The 19469-nt window shown below is 50.2% G+C and overlaps 1 protein-coding gene across 2 annotated transcripts in view; it reads left to right on the top strand.

Annotated features, from left to right (window-relative positions):
• Positions 1-19144, top strand: part of exoc3l2b (exocyst complex component 3-like 2b) — a 26702-nt gene extending 7558 nt beyond the window's left edge. The window contains exons 1-15 of one of the 2 annotated variants that reach the window (XM_086216935.1): positions 1178-1513; positions 8791-9291; positions 9366-9604; positions 13628-13890; positions 13963-14229; positions 14553-14671; positions 14764-14878; positions 15061-15171; positions 15660-15760; positions 15938-16054; positions 16215-16350; positions 16719-16841; positions 16918-17073; positions 17218-17339; positions 17528-19144. In XM_086216935.1, coding sequence (XP_086073061.1) covers positions 8822-9291; positions 9366-9604; positions 13628-13890; positions 13963-14229; positions 14553-14671; positions 14764-14878; positions 15061-15171; positions 15660-15760; positions 15938-16054; positions 16215-16350; positions 16719-16841; positions 16918-17073; positions 17218-17339; positions 17528-17819 — 2631 coding nt within the window. In that variant the 5' untranslated portion in view covers positions 1178-1513; positions 8791-8821 and the 3' untranslated portion in view covers positions 17820-19144. Of the gene's footprint in view, positions 1-1177; positions 1514-8790; positions 9292-9365; positions 9605-13627; positions 13891-13962; positions 14230-14552; positions 14672-14763; positions 14879-15060; positions 15172-15659; positions 15761-15937; positions 16055-16214; positions 16351-16718; positions 16842-16917; positions 17074-17217; positions 17340-17527 lie in introns of those variants that run through there. The other variant, XM_086216936.1, reaches the window with a different exon arrangement.
• Positions 19145-19469: the final 325 nt, after the last annotated feature.

Here is a 19469-nt window from a genome sequence, read left to right as displayed (position 1 = left end):
TTTAAGTGTGACAGCACCAGGGTCAAAGTCCGGGTCGACACTCGAACAGGTTAGAGTTCAACCACATCTCCAGGAAATAAACATCAGTCAATACCAGGTCCTCTAAAGCCGAGCAAACATGTGTGTTGAAAGTTAATGAGTATTGTGTCAACTCTTTTGTCTGTGTGTGTGTGTGTGTGTGTGTGTGTGTGTGTGTGTGTGTGTGTGTGTGTTTAGCAGCAGATGACCGATGACTCGCAGCGACAGGAATGCAGACACACTAATAACATTGTTGATGAATGAAAAGTGGGAATTTTCCTGAAGCCTAGAGATAGGAAGTAGTTTGACATTGAACTACGGGGTGAAGGTTCTGGCTGATCCGGGAGCCGCCGTTACTCAGCTGCTCTGGATTCTTCAGTTAAATGTTCCTATAGCTGTCGTAGCTCCTCCCACCTGTAGGGGGCAGTACCAGTGTCCACGGCAGGTGACCTGTCCTCAGGTGTTCCGTCACTACACTGTAAACATGTAACATTTACCACCAGACCATATCCAGGCCGAGTGAAATGAAAAGCCTTCTTTTAGTTACGTGATTTGCCTCATAAGAGGCGTTGCTAACGTGCTGCACGTCTCCAGCTAACGGAAAAGTCTTGTAATATTAGAAGACTTCAGCGTTTGTCGTGTGTCTCTGAGCCTCTGAGTAGGACATCCATCCTCATGAGGGGCTCGAGTTGAAATTTCCAAAGGAGAACTTTAAAAAATTCCAAGCTCAGCTGGAAGGAAAGCAGGTGTGTGGAGGTCTCGGAACGTCTCCGTCTGCTAGCTAAGAGCTGGAGAAGGCATAAAGGTTGGTGTGTTTGGTGGGAGGACGTTCCAACAGACAACAGAACCCACAATTGAGTTTTATAAGCTGCAGCATGAAACTGCCTTTTGTCTTTCAAGGACTCACTAATAGTCGTCTAAGATGTTTTTTTTTCCCTGCGTTACTTCCTCGTGACTCCAGAATGCAGGAAGAACCAGCCATGTATATTTAGCTTGAAGCTAAAGGAGGGTGACAGCTAACAATGGCTAAACTGGCCAAAAATGTCTGTCAAACCGTCCAGGTCGTCGTCAGGTACGATTCGGTCCCGCCTCCTCTCCTGCTTCACCCAGAAAAATGACACAACACACAGAGTTGACATGGCGTCCTGTAATCTCCAGGCGGGGCAGCAGAGGTCGCTGTTGCTGCTGAGAACCAAAATCAAATAGACTCGTTTTAACGTGTCAGACTGCTGCAGTGACTCTGTGAATCCGGATTAAACCCGGTTCCAGACGCCTCCTACACCACCGCAAACCTCCCTTGAGCCTCACCAGCGCTCCCTCTCAAGTTGTGACACATCCGACGGCGCCTGAACGCATCAGCAGGGTCCTCCTGCCTGTCTGCACTCGGCCGGTGGAGTTAACCGAAGAACCGGGAGATCTGCTCCCGTGTGGATGTGCTTGTCTCGCCGTGACGACCAGAGCTCGAGCCGCTGACCCGCCACCATGGACCGCTGCGGTGAGTTCATGGCGGAGCCGCAGGACCGTTTGTTGGGTGTTTGTAGATTAACCGACATTAATATTAAAATTAATGTTGATTTTAATACGAATGAGCAGTTTTCGGGACTTCGCCACCCGTCCATTTAAGGAACGTGTTTCTCTGTTGAAATTTTTAAGAGCAAATTATTACAAATGTGTGAAAATGCTGTGTGTGTGTGTGTGTGTGTGTGGGGGGGGGGGGGGTCTGTCCTTGGGAAAGTCTAAAGTTTAAAGAGATGAGAGGCTGAAACCAGCCGAGCCTCTCACGGGTGATGGCCGCACTCGGGCCGCAGGGTGGACCGCTCCTGTTGAGCAGGGTCCGGACCGCTGTCAGTGTGAGGTGACGTGGTGCGTTCATGGCTGCAGGAAATATCACTGATCAACCAACTGTGTGGAGGATCGTTTCTTGACCTTCACGGTGGAAGGTTCCGGTCGTGTTGATCAGTAACTCGCCAGGCAGCAGCTCTCCTTATCAGCCCCTCTGCTGCAGACTGACGTTTACTTCTGTTACTCTTTGCCTCAGGAAATCTCATTTTATGAAACTTTCACTTATTTTCTCTGCCAGGCTGCTGTGATAGATTCAGGTTGTTCTCCAGACTAACTTCCTGGCCACTTCCTGCCCGAGGCCATTTGTAAAGTCTCGCCACGTGAAACAACAACCTCTCTGAGCTAGCTAGCACGCTAGCAGCAACCCACAATGGCGAGTTTTGATTGGGATCATAAGATAAATGGTTTTAAAGTTCACAAACCCCCAAAAAGTAAAGAGGTTTCCTGAACAGGTGGTTTCACCCCAGTGTAACTGTGCAAGCTCGCGGCACGCAGCCTTTAGCCCCGCCCACATACAAACAAGCTAGGATGTTAATTCTACAACTTGTTAAATGCCGATGTTTGAGTCTGACCAGACGTACGGCTCTGTGACATCACCGTTACACGTGGTCAATGAGCGTCCTGCGCCATGCGACTGTCTGGACCGCTGCTTCGTCAAGCTGCGGTGGCTCTGTCGCCCCCTCAGGAGCGGCGTAGTATTGCAAGGCCGAGCAGCACCAGCTTGTTAAGGCGCTTAATAAATGTGTAATTACAGCAGCTGCTCGCCATCCCACACGAAACGGATGACTTTTTCTGTTTGTGGCGATTCTACATAAAAATCAAAATCTATCAATAATCAATATGTTTAGCAAATGTCAAACGTCCCAGTCAGAGATAAACGAACACGACAATCAAAATTTCCCATTTTATTCAGAATAAACACCTTGATTTCACTCAAATCTGAAAAAAATGCATCACCACATCTGTTTAGTAAACTTGGTGTTCATAAATACTATAATCACGATCATCAAGTGTCTGTGAGCGTGTCATCGCCGCCGGTCACGCCTGTCCCTCAAGGTCATCCTTGCCTGGCAGCAGAAACACGGAGAAGCTCCGGAATCAAATTGGTGAACTAGCGTCTGCTGCTCAGAGGAGGTTGTTTGTTGACATGTTGATGATGTCGGCAGGTCACATGATGCGTCCGACTCAGAGACGTCTGACATCTTCCCGCTGAGGTTTTCTCCAGGGTTGCATTCACTGACCCGTTGTTAGAGCGTCCTGCAGTGCCTTGATTTTTAATGAAGCTGCATTCAAGTCCACATCCGTCTCTCTACTTCCTGAGCTTCCTGCCGTCCGTCTCCGCTCGGGCGGCAGGAACGCTGCTGGATGCTGGATGAAATTACAAAGTAAAATAAACGGAGCGAAGGAGTGAATGAATGAACGAGTGAATGGAGAAAGAAATCAAAGCTGGCGGAGAAACAGAAGCAGCTGTCGGGGGGGGGGAATTCAGCCTGCTGATGCCGACGATTTAACTTCCTGCTGAACGATAGAAAGAAGAAGAACTGTGGCGTGAACGGGTCTCTGCCCTGCACAGGAACTTCTGACCTTTGACCTCTTTACTGACCAGCGACTAAACTCATCACACAACTTTCCTCCAGTTGCTTCATCCCTGAATCGCTGACTGGTACCAGTAACACGTGACAATAATGGACAGCCACTGGTTTCCTGAGAGGCTTAAAAAGTCTTTACTGCCATAAAATACATAAAGAAGTCGGGGTGTTTTTGTTCCTTTAGGAAACGTTTTTCAAGCCGCTGACGTCTTTGGGCGGATTTGCTCTGCTGCTCCGGCGGTCTTGACCTCAGCAGCCGGAGGCCAATGGAGACGACGCGTTCGGAAAAATCAGCCATTTCACAGTCTTGTTGTCTCGACGAGCATCGCATTGATCCTTTCATTGTTGCTAAGTCAGTGTTGTTTGGTCATTAGAGTTTAATGAGAGCAAACAAGTGGCACCTTTAGTTAAACACAGGAAGTGAGTCGAGCTCGCCGCCCACCTGGTTAAACTTTGATCTGCAATTCAATAAAACACCATGGAAAAGAACACCATGAGAACAGACACGCCCGCTGGACCACAAACCCTTCACAGCCCTGAACCACCTGGAGGGTGGGAGCAGCGTCCATCTTTGCCCGCTGACGCGTCTCCATCATGTCTCGCTTTGACAACAGAGTCGCTCCGTTTCCCTGAAGATGGCGAGAACGAACGCGAGTAACGAGGTCAAACCAGGAAGGAATCAGGTCGCATCAGAGACGATGGTCAGGTCCGAATATGTAGTCACCTGTGACCCACACCAGCTCCACCTCCCCCCACACCTGCTCCACCTCCCTCCACACCTGCTCCACCTCCCTCCACACCTGCTCCACCTCCTCCCCCACACCTGCTCCACCTCCTCCCCCACACCTGCTCCACCTCCCTCCACACCTGCTCCACCTCCCTCCACACCTGCTCCTCCTCCTCCCCCACACCAGCTCCACCTCCCCCCACACCTGCTCCACCTCCCTCCACACCTGCTCCACCTCCCTCCACACCTGCTCCACCTCCTCCCCCACACCTGCTCCACCTCCCTCCACACCTGCTCCACCTCCCTCCACACCTGCTCCACCTCCTCCCCCACACCTGCTCCACCTCTGATGCTCCCATTTATGATGTACTCATGCACCACTGAACAGCAACGCTCCCAGTCCTGGAGTAACCTGGGCTTAGAGGGAACAACACCAGGCTCCCTGATTGGTTGAGTGATGTCACACCTGGAAGACCCCTGTGAATACTCAGGTGTCTAATGACCACCTCTTAGTGCTGTGGTTCGATCACTCGCCTCTAAATACCAAATTGAGGCTGAACAGTCGCCAACCTGGCGCCAAGGATCCTTGAGTCTGATGTCAGTGTGTTGCTCCAGTCAGCAGCACATCGCGACCCGGGGCCTTGGACCTCAGATAGACAACCCCGGTCCAACTCTCCTCACTTTAATTTCTCATAGTTTTACACACACACACACACACACACACACACACACACACACACACACACACTGGTTAGTGTGTGTGTGTGAGACATTGCATCCCAGCTGCTGTTACCGTGGCGCCTGGCCAGTGGCGTTTACCCAACAGCCTCACATTCCACTGCTGGTGGAGATGGTGGTCCAGCTGTTGTCTGTCACCAGGGGTGCTGAGCTGAGCGCTCACGGAGGTCAGACGGCGAGCGTGACCTCGAGCACGCGTGGGCTGGAGGAAGAACACGCTAACAGAAGTGTTAGGATCTGAGACGAGTTCAGGCGGAATCAGTCGGTGCAGGTTTCATACAACTGCGCGTTCCTCATCAGTTCCCAGTGGTGCTGCCGTCCTGCTGATCAAACAGATGATCAGATAATCAATACACATTGATCAGTGCCGCCCAGACCAGGACCATCCCAGTCGCTGAGTCAGGACGTCAGCGAGGAGCCTGACGGGACTTTGGAGCCAGTAAAGCTGAAGTTTATCAGGGCGTCTCGTCAATCATCCACTCTGACGCGCCTCTGCTGATGTTCTACTTTTCATGGTTGGAAAAAACTTCTTGAGGATGAGTTGAACATTTAACCCAGACTTCAAATCCAGTAAATAAAGGCTGTTGTTTATTTAATATTTACAGTGCTTTTATTTTGAAATTTTGGCATGCTCCTGGAGACCTGCAGACTTTCTTGATGGAACTTTGCACAAACTTGGATATCAGTGCAAAAAGTTTCATTTAGTCCAACCTGAAGCCAAGAACTATTCTTGTGAGGAACTTTGTTTCCTAACTTCACATTTCCCGATTGTCAATGTCCCGCCGTCCTCCTCAGAGTCACATGATTGCGTGGATGACGGCTTCCAGCGCAGATTTGACTCTGATTTAACCGTAGTAAAGGAATCGGAGTACAGCCGAAGCGTCGACATCAGGAAGTCGTCCTGCGTGAATCCTGAGTGAACTCTTCGTCTGGGCTCCTCTCACCACAACAAGCCAGCGACCTTTAAAAGGCCAGTTTCTGAGTGGAGTTTGGAACGGAGCAGCTGCCAGCCTCCAGATGTTGCAGCAGCCAAATGTAAATGTGACGCTGGCGGTTTATTCACCCGTCACATGATGGGGTGATTCAAGCTGTCCCCAATGGCGACGTCCTGTCAACTGTCATAGACAGTTGCACTGTGGGAAATCGAGGATTCAGTGTCCAGATAGAGAGGCTTTATGGACCCGAGTGAGCAGAGACGCAGTCAGGTGACGGCCCACAGTCCAACTGAGACCTCGTCCACTTGGCATTCCTGTCAGATTCCTGCTGGAGACAGATGGCGCTCCTCTTGTCTGTCCTGAGTGTGTGTGTGTGTGTGTGTGTTGCTAGGATTGTGTGAACTAACCTTGTTGTGTAGACGGCACTGACAGCATTAAAGGGCTGCTGCAGGACAATTCTAAAATGTTGAATTGTTTCAGAGTTTGAATGAAGAACTAACTGGCCACCGTGGAACTGTTCCATGCTGTAATGTTCCAGTGTGAACCTGTGGCTAGGAAGGTCCTCACAGAGATGGACAGTTCTTCTACAGCTGGCTGTCATTACTCGTCCTGATGATGGCGCTGTGACAGCTGATGTTAATATCAGAACACAGTATGATGCGATACATAACGTGGTACTCTACCACCGGGATAGTATAATCACACGTACAAGTACGTGATACTTGACCCAGCGAGCTAACGGCTCTTGCGCCGTCTCACTGGTCTTTCATGGACTCAGACATCATCTCGCTAATCCAAGGCTCTCATCGCCATCCGCCATCTTAGGTGCTTATTTAGAAAAACTAACTAACTAGAACTAGAAGTTCTCATTTAAAAAAATAACAACAAGATGTTCCTCCTTCGATATTTCTGAGAACAAAGGTGAGAAAATAGGTGTTTTAGTTGTCTTTTACTGGGTGCAGGTGAACGTTTTGGATATTTTCTATTTCATTTTATATCTGGGAGTCGTTGGGTTCCTCCGTGACGTTTAGTCGATGCAGAAGAAGATGACAATCACAGCATGTTTTTATTTTTGGGTGGATGAGTGTTCTGTGTTGTTCCCGTCAGTGACATTCATCATCATGTTATCTTCAGGGCCGCTAGCCTCGCACACACACGCACACATGCGCGTGCACACACACACACACGCTACAGGTCAAGGCTTAGGTTGGTGCTACCGTCTGATTGGATATCAGCTCCACTTCCTGGTTTCCTGTTTGGTCACGTTGACAGGTTGCGAACTTTTCACCTTCACGTGTTGATGAATGTGTAGAACTGAAGCTGGATCAGCTGAATCAACTCCACCCTAAACACTCTTCAGTCACACTCCACCACGAGTTTGAGTCCTGACAGCTGATGGGAGTTGTAGTCCTCTGTTTATTTCCATCTGAATTTCTGTCATGAATAAACTGTTGAGGATCAGAGGAATAAGTGATGTTGGTTTAACCTTCAGATGAAAAGTGCGTCTCACTCACGCCGCTAATCCCCGACCGTCCAGCGCTCTGGGCCCCACCCACCTGGACCTGCGGAGACCCAGGAGTCCTCAGCTCTGTCCGTCACACTATCGGCGTCTTTCCTGCTTCATTGTTTGTGTCCAGAAGCTTCCGTGATGCCCTGCGACCCTCTTGAAGAAAACAGCGCCACCGGGCTTCGTGTGGGTTTCCTGACCTGCAGCCGGGGCTGCTGGGTATTTATGGAACCAATGCTGCTGAATCACTTCCCACTTCACCAACGCGCGCGTGTGTGTGTGTGTGTGTGTGTGTGTGTGTGTGTGTGTGTGTGTGTGTGTGTGTGTCTATTTCTGGCAGCAGTGTGTCCTGAGCTGGTGAGACTGGAAACCAACAACATGAACAACATCCGCTCCCAGTCCACCTCTCTCTCTCTCTCACTCTCACACACACACACACACACACACACACACACACACACACGCACACAGATTCAGTTGTACCAGTCAGAAGAACCAGGAACTTGAATGTGTCACCTGGATGCTGCAGTTTGCCTCATGCTGATGACATCATCACTGGTCTGCCCAGCATCCTGCATCTCTAGGACACTTGGACGGAGTTCTGCTGGTTCCGCCCAGCTCAGTTCACGCATAGTTCTGAAGAGCACAGGTTTTCCCCTCAACATTCTGAGAACATCCCTGAGAGTTTCGTGAGCATCTGGGAACATTCCAGTTGCTCTGGGAACGTCAACAGGGATGCAAGTAGAACATCGAAGAAAGCTCCTGTAACATCACTTCAACATCTTGTGAATGTTCTGAGGTGACGTGTGAACCTCGGTTAGCAAGAGGCCTGGAGTTCTCTGAACTTGGGAAGTTCTGAATGTTCTGCTGGAGAACTTTTGTTCTTCAAATGTCCCAAAGGGAATGTTCCATTGAAGACAGTCATACTACAGTCCAGACATTGAATAACCACAATTGAATGTTCTCCACACTTTGAATTGCAGCATTTTCAGAACCAGAGGAGGACGTTTTCTCCAGGGTTCTGTAAAGGTTCAGGACTCGTGTCACCTGTGAGGAACCTTTAGAACATCAGGTCTCGTGTCTTTCAAACGGAAACTGTGAACCATCTTGATAAGGGTTCTCCAGGGATTATTGCAGGCAATTGCCTCCATCGGTTAATGAGTAATGGGTTTATGAGCGTTTATCGCCACGGGAACATGCTGGTTTATAACTGTAACAGCTCTGACATTGGCGCTGTTGCTACGGTTACCTGCAGGTAAACACACCTGCCAGACTGCTGGGGTGGTGAAAACAGACCAGGAGCCAATCGGACCCTTCAGGGTCATCAGAGTCAATGCCTGCGTGAACTTTGACCTCCTGGATGGGACTGTGTTCAACATGGTCGTGATGACACGATGGTCTCAGGATGCTCATCGTGTCCTCCTCTCTCCCCAGATTCCTCCCTTGCCCCCCCCCCAGCACCATCATGCCCATCCTCAAGAACCTCCCAGTGCTCCTGAAGGGCAGCGGTCCCAGACTAGACAACGCCTTAATCCTACGCAGGATGAGTCTCAACTTCACCCCCCACCATCACAACCCCTTCGACAATGGTGATGACAGCATCCATGGCAACGGTGGCCGTGGCAGCCACTGGTCACCGGGCAGCTCCCTGCTCGATGGTGATGTGCCACGCGACCGAAACCCGTTCGAGGATGAGGAGGATGAAAACGAGGCCAATGAGGGGAGGAAGGGGAAAGGAGGCGGCGGGTTGGGGAAGGGTTCGTTCAAGTTCACGTCCCCCCTGAAGACGCTGGGGAAGCTGGGCAAGAACCTGAGGATGTCAGGCAGGAGCAAAGGAAGCGCCTCACCCTCGCCACAGAATTCCCTACAGGGAACGCCATCACCTGCCGAGAAGAAGAAAAGAGGCAGGAGGAGCTCCGAGGGAAGTCTGCTCAGGTGCGGAGGGGTCATGAGTCCTGACGTACGGGGGGGCGGGATGTTGCTCATTCTGGTGTTTCCCTCCATCGCAGGTTTGCAGGGAAATATCGCGACACGCTCAGCTTCCGGAAGGAGTCACTCACTAACGGCGAGCCGAACTGCTCGGAGAGCGAGTGTGACTCCAGCAGCCGCCGCCTGTCCTTCATGAAGATGGTCGGTCTGGGCAAGATGAAGAGGGAGTCCATGGCTGACCGCTCCTCGCAGGGTCCTGAGGAGCCGCCGGTGCAGGAGGTTCCAGTGGAGGTGGTCAAACCCCGGGAGCCACTGTCAGGTAAGCCCTCCGGTCTTACGGCTGTCCTGCCATGTGATTGGCTCTCCTGTTATAGTAGGAGGGGCATCATGTTGGTGTGTGTGCATGTGTGTGTTTTAACCATCATTGTGAGGACATGAGGTCAGTAGGTCCTCACAAACACAGAAGAACAAACGAGTGTGTGTTGCCAGGCGGTCCTGGAAACTTTCTATTGTTTATACTGTTGTGTTTACTGTTTAGTCGTCAATGATTCGCATGCGCGCGTGTGTTCCTCCACACCCTTGTTTACATGTTCGACGAGTGATTTCCCAGTCCCCCCCCCCCGTCTCCCACTGACACACAATCCTTGATTGATTATTGTTTATTAATCAGTGATTGGTTTTGCGGGACTTTTGTTGCTCCTCCAGATTTCTTGGATTGTCCAGATATCATTTTCTCGTCCGGGGCGTTCGATGGCGTTCTGGATGCTCCACAGGTTTGTTCCAGCAGCGTTCCAGCAGATCAGCTTACTGTGTGATTGCTAAACACGAGTCAAAGCGTCGGCCATGTTTGGACCTGCATCAGTGTTGTTTGGTGTCGACACAAAGCTGCCGCTGTTGCGTCTCTGCTGAGCTGCGGGAAGTTTTCTGTACTAACAAAGAAGGAATGCCACAACTCTGGGACCAGAAACCGTACTGCTCTCACTCTGTCAGAGCTTCAGCTCAAATTAGACCAAGAAAAGTGGAAACACTTCAAACTGAACCCAAGTGTCGGGTCCAGAGTCCAGACTCATGCAGGCTAACATGCTCACAAAGTCTCCTGACCTGAGTTTGACTCCGTCGTCTCTGCTGCTGCTTGTTGTCACACATCCTGGCGTTCCCGTAGCAAGCACATCCACCTGATACACATCTGCACATCTGGAATGCAGCGCTGCATCAGACATCTTCATCTCAAACACTCGCTGAAAGACGATAAGAGGACGATAACGTCCTGGGCACCATCGAGGATGCAGGCCTGACTGTTTGAACCTGGAGCAGTCCTGTGTGTCCAGAGGCCACGGGGCACCGGTGAGGGAGAACGCCAGCCTGTCTCTGGCAGGAGACACTTGTGATGAACCAGTGTTCATAGATCAGATGGAAGTTAACGAGTCACAGTGTCATCATAGGTCACATCTGATGGTTTGTGCTTGACGCCGCTCTCGCTCATGTAGCTCAGACAGCTCAGGCGGTAAGAGCTGGTCGTCGATGATCAGAGCGTCTGTCACTCCGTCCGGCGCCAAAACTCTGTTCCTGACCAAGTATCTGCTGGCCGATGACTTCCTGTCAGAGCCGCCTGCACACTGATAGTCACTTATCTGACACTTTCAAAGTGGCTGGGAACTCAACTCTCGAGTTGCCGGCGTGTCTCTGACAGGATGAACTTCAGACAAGGATCACCAAGTTTGAGCTCAAACTGGAACAGTGAAACTCACTCTATACTCTTGTTGATGAATGAACAGCTTGTTTCCATAAAACAAGTTTTCCTACCTGAAGGACACATATTTTCTTGTCATATTTAATGTGAAACACAAAGTTTCACACCTGAAATTAGATCTTGTCCTGCGTCCCAACTTTAAAATACATGTAAAACTCCTCAGTCGGGACATCCCATACAAACAGACCTCAACCCAAACATGATCACTTCCTGTTGGACTACAGACACACCTCAACCCAAACATGATCACTTCCTGTTGGACTACAACTGTACCTGCTGTAGAAAAGTGCTGACTGTGGGAAATAAGACTCATGTGACCCTTAGAATGTAAACGCTGAGTCATATGAGTTCAGACTCACCACACTCACCTGGTGTGTGTGTGTGTGTGTGTGTGTGTGTGTGTGTGTGTGTGTGTGTGTGTGTGTGTGTTTGTGAACAGTAGCAGTATTGTGCAGGTGTGTAATCTGAACTCTTCCTTCACATTCTTCCTCATCTGAGGGACAAGAGCTCAGCAGATCCAGAGGTCATGTGACTGATGTGGAGCAACACAGTTTCTCTCTGGTATTCGTAGTTTTTTTAGAAACTTCACCTGTGAAAACTTCTCCGTCATGTGACGTCCACTTCCAGCAGGTGTAGAAGCTGTAAGCGTTCTTACAAGTCTTGACGTTCATATTGGAGAGCGATGAACATCAACAGTCACAGCAACAGTCTGTCAGAGGGAGTGTTCGTGGAGGTCATGGGACTTGTCTTTGCCGTCAACACTTCTCAATGTAATTTTGAGTAAAATAAATCAGAAGCTTTTATTCTAGATGGCCAGTGTTGAAGGTGACATCAGGGTGGACAGGAAACGCCATTTGTGGGACTCCACAGCTGGAGTGGTTCATGGTGGGCGTGGCGCCATAACTGAAGACTGTGGAACTGAAGAAAAAAGCAGCTAAAATATATATTAGTTTATAATACAACCTACCCCCTCGTGACATCACCACAGCCGTGGTGTCTGGGTCATGACATCACCACTGCTGAATGGCGTTCTGGCGGATGCTGTGTCAGTGTCACACTGTATGTCTGTGCCTCACGATCCTCTTGTTGGTCTGAACTCGTTTGAGTCTGTGTCTGTTTGTGTTTTGGTGTCACTCTGCCCCCCACTGGCTGAATCGCAGGGCAGCAGGGCAGCAGGGCTCTGTCTAGTTTTAGCAGCGTGTTGGTTTGTGTCATGAAACAGCTCACGGGCCAACTGTGAAGGGGGAGGGGCCTGAACGCAGCCCTCGCTATGCTGGCACAGCGATGAATGGTTACTGAGGTCTTATTACCCTGAGAGGTGAGAGAGTCCTCGCCGCACTCAGAGCTCCCCTGTAGGCTGCTAAGGGAACTGGCCGCTCAGGTTAAAACCCCGGCTGTGATGACTCGGACGTGCCTCCGCTGGCGTGTTGGTATGAGAAGAGGGTGGAGGTGGGCGGGGCTTCATCATTGCAGCTGGAACAGATTTCCTCTGAGGCCTCAAGCTTAACAATGTAGGCAGTGTTTCTGTGGAGGGAACACACCGATGTGATGAACACGTGCGTGTGCGGTCAGGTTGGTCAGTGCTGGGATCTCACCTGACACCGGTCCGTGATGAGCAGCTGAGGTCTGGAAGGATTTGAACACACCAACGCCGTCAGAGAGGATTTTGACTCCTCGTTTGTTGCCGTGTGTTTTAACCCTTTTAAATGCATGATTTCTCCGTGACCTTTGGCTCTGATGAGCTGCAGTCAGACACCAGTTTTCCTCCTGGGGATCTTAAAGTGATGCTCAGCTGCCATCACGTGCTTGTGGGGAAACAGGCACACCTCTGGTTCCCCTCCAAGACCCCACAGAGGGGATACCCCCTTGTAGAGTATTAATCTGTTAGAGTTCATGCTGCGACCTTTGACCTCTCAAGAAGAACAGAAACCAAACTTTATTCTACTGTCAGCCTGAACGCATCACATAGAACACCAACACGTGTGTGACATCCTGCTCACATTGTTCTGTTTATGGAGATGATCTTCCTCTGGGCATTGGTGTGTGCGTGTGTGTGTGTGTGTGTGTGTGTGTGTGTGTGTGTGTGTGTGTGTGTGTGTGTGTGTGCGTGTGTGTGTGTGTGTGCGCGCGCGCCATCCTCTTCTTCTGTTGGGCTGACTGTATGATGCAGGAAGAGATAAAAACAATGTAGAGAATAATTACATTATGTAACATTAAAACCACATCACATCATTCCCAGGCTGGTCGTTATCTTTCCCAGAATGCATTTCACACCAACTTGCCACACCTTCTGCCTTCTGTGTTGTGTTGTGTTCTTTGTCAGGAAGATTTTTACCATGAAATCAAGTGCCAGTGGGTTTCCTCTCCCGTTGAGATCTTCAGACTCTGAAACGTTCTAAACATTTCTGAAAAGGTTCTCTCGAGACAAAGCGGCCTGGGCTGATGAAGTTGAAGCAAGATTGGTTCCTCAGGAAGTTCCACACCAACGGTCCAGCAGCGCGTCTGCAGGAACAACAACAGAACAACAAGTGCTTGTGTAACAACCTTGAGTGGCGAGGATCAGAGAGTCCTAACATGTCCTGTGTCCTTCAGTCCTGGAGATCCTGCAGCTGGTCAAGAAGCGCGACCTCTTCCTGGCCGACACCCACATCCTGGAACTGGAGCAGGAGTGTAACAACGGGGACACCGTGACGCAGCTGGAGGACGTCGCCAGCCCGAGTGTCAAAGATGGCAGCCGTCGCAAGGCCAAGGACGTGGAGCTGCTGTACGAGGAGCTGCAGAAGGAGCTGTGGGCCGTGGTGAGAGAGTCTCTGCGGTCGCCCACCGCCGGGCCGAACCTGGGCCTGGTGGTTCAGGTGAGCACTGCCACTGCCACGGTAACGCTCTCAGGTGTGGGATGGTGCTGACATCAGGGGTCTGTGTGTCAGGTCCTCCAGCAGGAGGAACAGACGGATAAAGACTGGGCCCTCAGTGAGGCTGCGGCGCCCAGCGGGCCGAGGCCTCGCCAGCTGAAGCAGCGGTGGAGGGAGGCGGTGGAGGAGGCTGCAGACAGCTCCCTGCCCCAGAAGGCTGAGTTCACCGCCGGAGAACTGGGGGGGTACCTGGATCGGCTTCGCGCCCGCGTGGTGGAGGACCTTAGCTCCGCCAAGAGGAACGTGGTGTCAATCTACCCCGAAGAGTACCAGTCCTTCCAGGTTAGACTTGGAGACTAGAGAACTGCTCAGAGCTGGAACGCCTCGGTAGACCCTCGTTAGAATCCCCGAAAGTTTGATGACGGCAGGAAAACCAAAAATGACATCTGACTCTAAAGTTCTCCTGAAATGGGTTTCCTCTGATGTTCTAACTGAGCATGTGCAGAGGGAATGATGTCACTGCAACTTGTGTCTGATTGGAGGAATTAGAAGGGTAACATCTGACCCTGCACCAGCATGTTAGCGAGCTGCTAACACGCTAGTTTCTACTTCAACTAGAGACAGAGTGAGCTCACTGATCCCTTCTGACCTTTGACCTTCTCTAGGTGTACGTGCAGAGCTACCACCAGGCGGTTGCTAGGCGACTGCAGGCCATCACTGACAACCAGCTGGAGATCACAGACATCTACTCTCTGTTGGACTGGCTGCACAATGTATACAACAGGTATACACACACACACACACACACACACACACACACACTTGTCCATCATGTCAGTGTGTGAGCTCATGGGTTGTGTTCTGTCCTGTCCCCAGAGATGTCTTGGGGACCGTGTGCATCACGAGTCCCTTCAGCCGGGCTGAGCTGAGTCCTCTGCTGCCCTCGGAGCAGGTGGAGCGGCTGGAGCAGGACTGTCTCAACTCCGTCAGGGTCAGAGACTCCTTCAGTTCACCTTCACGACACCTCGTACAGAGACGAGGTGTCGTTCCTCCACCTCACATGTGATCAGAAACAGTCAGGATGAGGTTGATTAGTTCACATCGCAGTGGGAAGGGAGGCGGCGGTGCTCCTCTGCAGGTGATCAGGTGTCAGGTGTGTTTGTCCCGCTGCAGGCAACCGTGACCACGGAGCTGAGCCAGGTCCTGGAGGAGGAGGAGAAGCGATGGATGGAGACGCTGCACATCGAGGAGTACCACATCAGTCTAGCCAAGACCGTCATCCAGGTACGTGCCCCTCCCCTCTCTGCACGGAGTCTCTGAACACACACGCATGCGTGCGCGCACACACACACACCCACAGAGTCTCTGAATGGTGTTTTAAATAAAGGTTATTAAAGAAGTTACGTAAAGGTGCGTTTTGTTCACTGATTGTTTTGTCCTTCAGCAAGAGCCAAAGTCAACATGAAGGACTTCCTCTCACACACGCACACACGCACATACACACACACGCACATACACACACACACACACACACACACACACACACACACACAGAGGAAGTACAATCACAGCTTCCCCCCTCCGGTGGCCATAGAAAGTATAACAGCCAACTGTGTCTGAGCAGAGAGGTTTCAGCTTCAACTTGAAGACATTTTAACATTTTAGTCTGACGACTAATTATTGAAACATTTAGAAAATAATTCCCTCCATATTTTCCCTCCTTGACTGTCCCACCATCAGAAACAAGGATTTGTTGTTGTTGTTGTTGTCAGAGGCTCCAGGTGGATCTGGAACGCTCCGCCTCCATCAACAGGAGTTTGGGCTCCAGGGTGGCTCAGTGCAGCCTTAACGGGCTGGCCGACTTCCTATACAGGTACGCTCACACACACACACACACACACACACACACACACACACACACACACACACACACACACACACACACACACACACACACACACACCGGCTGTATTTCAGCGGGTAATTGAGTCACTGGTCATATTTGAAGACCTGTCCCTAAAGATTTGGTGATGATGATTCTTGGTTTTAGTTTTCAACGCAAAGCAGAGATGTTTCATGAGGGGATGCAGTGCAACATGTTCGGAGACAACGAGGACGGATACGTGTCCAAAACCATCGCCCTGGTCAACTGCTGCCCTCCGTTCAGGTACCAACGGCGCCAACGCGCTTATTACTGTGAACCAAGTTTCACACCAGCACGAAGACGAACGTTTCATCTTGACCCTTTGATTCATGATTTATACTAATATTCTTCCTGTGTGTGTGTGTGTGTGTGTGTGTGTGTGTGTGTGTGTGTGTGTCTTCAGAGGCTTCGTGCAGCGCTGTGCCCAGTGCGACCCGTCTGTCAGCGAGGACTCTCTGCGGCGAGCCAACAAGGCTCTGGACCACATCGTCCAGCAAGGCGTCCGAGTTCTGTCAGAGCGTCTGTACCTGCACATCAGGGTAAGCCTCTGTGTGACCTCTGACCTCTGAGAGTGTTTGTCCTGTCAGTCTTTAACTTGGATTTATTCTGGGAGTGTTTGCTCAAACGCTCGACTCACTTTGATTTATTATCACTTCATTATTCTTTCAGGAACTTTGAAACTAGTTTATTTTTGGCTTTTGATTTCCAGTGTGACAAGGATGTGGGTTACACTTCATTTTGGTTTATTTTGATTATTCAATGTGGATTTTGATAAATTTATACTTCAAGTATTCTTCTAGTTTTAATCCTTGTGATTTGTTTTAATTCATTTAAATGAACTGATACATTTCATTGTGTGTGTGTGTGTGTGTGTGTGTGTGTGTGTGTGTGTGTGTGTGTGTGTCAGCCTTTCTTTGAGCGGCTGGTGAAGAGGAAGTGGCTGAGCAACACGGAGCCGTACGAACAGATCGAAGCGCTGATCAAAGAATACTTCAAAAAGTATCACAGGATGGACAGTCCGCCATACCAGGTACACACACACACACACACACACACACACACACACACACACACGGCTCAGCCATGGGTGTGTGTTCCATTCCCAGCTTCTGACGGCGGAGGTCCACCGGCGGGTGGTGATGGAGTACCTTCGCTCTGTTATGCGTGGCAGAATCATCTGCACGTCTCTGAAGATGAGGAAGAGGATGGCCGGCCGGCTCCGGGATGAAGGCAGGCAGATCAAAGTCCTCTTCAAAGACCTGGTCAGTGTCCGAGGTCAAAGGTCATGACACGCACTGTCATTGTGTAAAGCGGAATATCCCATGTTTGATTTACGAGTGTGTGTGTGTGTGTGTGTGTGTGTGTGTGTGTGTGTGTGTGTGTGTGTGTGTGTGTGTGTGTGTCAGGAGTCTCCATCCAGCTGGTTGGACGGCGCTCTGTCTCACATCTCTGAGATCCTCCAGCTGGAGGACGTCCCATCCATCCAGATGGAGGTTGGGGTTCTGGTCCGAGAGTTTCCAGATGTCAGGTACAGACAACTCTTCTTCTTCTTCTTCTTCTTCTTCTTCTTCTTCTTCTTCTTCTTCTCCTTCTTCTTCTTCTGCTTCTTCTTCTTCTTCTTGTCTCTTTCATCATTTTCATCTTCCGTGACTTTCCCGTTCCTTCACTTTTAACCAACAACAAAGAGACTTTCATCTTTTTCTTTCTTGTTGTCAGAAAGAAGCATGTGTCGGCCATCTTGAACATCCGGGGTATGACCCGACAGGGGGAGCGTCAGGAGATCCTCAACATCGTCAAAGATATTGAAAGCTGCGACGGTGGCGGCTCAGTTCGGATGTCCCGGGACCGCGCCCTCTTCTCCGAGGTGCCAGTGACCTCCGAGGTCCACTGCCTGAACGTGGGCCTGAGCCGCATCGCCCTCACCGCCTCATCCTGCTTCGCCACGCTGAGGCCGCGACAGCATAAAACCCGGACGCCCATCCAGGAAAACCCAGATGACGTTCTCTGAGGTCACAGTGGACAAAAGCAGTGGGATCGACACAGTTAGCGCCTCCGGAGGTGACGTAGACACGGAGGCGTCAAGACAAATACTGGATGGTCGTGTCGTTTTAGTCCAACGACTGAATTTTACAACGTAGTTATCTGATCTAACCGCTAACGTTAGCATTGCAGGCCGGCTAACTTACTAATAAACAAATGTGGCTTTACCTCCTCGACGAAGCCACACGCCATTTTGATGAAATCACCTCGTTCACTAAAGGAAAGCCCCGTATTTGACAAACCTACAACCGCATCTGTGCACCAGGGGGGAGAGAAAGGGGGCCGTGCTAACCCAGCATCCAGGTCTCTACATTCATTCAGGCTTTGGTAAAGTTTAGCTGTGCTCTTCGCTGATCGTGTAAAGCTGCTTTGAGAACTGATCAGTTTGATGGAGTGGTGTCATTCTAACATTTCTAGTTTTAAAACACTGATTCTAAACTCAGACACCACCGACTGCTTCCTAACCCTGAAACGTAAAGAAAGGACGTCCAGCACGTCAATCTCAGGCTAACACTCTCCACTCACTTCAAGTCTTTGCGCTAAGCTAGTCTCATCACATGCTAGCAATAGTGGCTTGATGAATATTCAATATATAAAATGCAGTGTAAATCAGTCGCTATCAATACTCCAGGCTCCTATTACATTCACTTCAAGTCTTTGTGCTAAGCTAAGCTAATGGCCTGCTGTTCCTGTGTTATTTTGTAAAAACACACACACCTTTTTTTGGTGCTGCTGCCAGTTTTGTATCAGCGTTTCAACACTTTAACAACATTCGACCACTTATGTGTCAAAGGTCTCGTCATCGTTGTAACTTCACTGTGGGATCAGACGCTGGACACTGAGGGTGTGACATCACTTTGATGTCACCAGGGTTTGTTTTTCACGGTGACTCACAAACGCTCTTGTCACCAGTGTGGGGTTGTCTGGTTCTGCCGGGGCGGCTCAGCCTACGTCTCCTCAGCTTCACCGACAAACTGTCACTTTCCTGCTGGACGTCTGGAGCTGAAAGCACTTTACAGGAAACCAGCCGGAGGTGCTTTCTGGGTCTGAACCAGACGCCTCACGTGGGTTCTGTCAGTCCAGCCTTTGAACTCAGACCAGGACATTCAAGGACTTGTTCCAGGGCCTGTCCGGACTGGGACCCTGGAGGATCGAGGGCTCATTGTTGCACATGATCAAAGGAACAGAAATTTCAGTTGAAGGTACTAGACGACGATCGTGCTGACGGTATTTAAAGCAGCATTTCTAGTTTTGGTGTGATGAGCTCAATCATAAACGTGGGATGAACACAAATTTATTTTAGCTTTTTTTGTGGTTAAATGATCGCCGCTGACTGGTGTTTATTGGGTGTCCAGACGTAGAGGACGAGCCAGCGCTCACTCTGCTTATCAGCTGATCGAAAATGATGCTGCCATGACAACATGATGGTTATTTAGACAAAGTATGGATTCAGGATTTGTCAAGTCTGTTGCCATGGTGACAAGCGAACCACTTCTCAAATGACGGTTTTCTGGGTGCAGCGCAGCATCAAGCCAGGTTCTCAAATTCTTCACTTTGAATCTAAAAGTTGTTCTCAGGTTTAATCTAATCTGGTTTCCTGCATGAAACTAAAGTTTTC

The sequence above is a fragment of the Aulostomus chinensis genome, chromosome 10 (genome assembly GCF_037954235.1).
Source record: "Aulostomus chinensis isolate RoL2024-O1b breed Wild chromosome 10, RoL_Achi_v1.0, whole genome shotgun sequence".
Taxonomy (NCBI): domain Eukaryota; kingdom Metazoa; phylum Chordata; class Actinopteri; order Syngnathiformes; family Aulostomidae; genus Aulostomus; species Aulostomus chinensis.
This window is presented reverse-complemented; position numbering and strand designations above follow the sequence as displayed.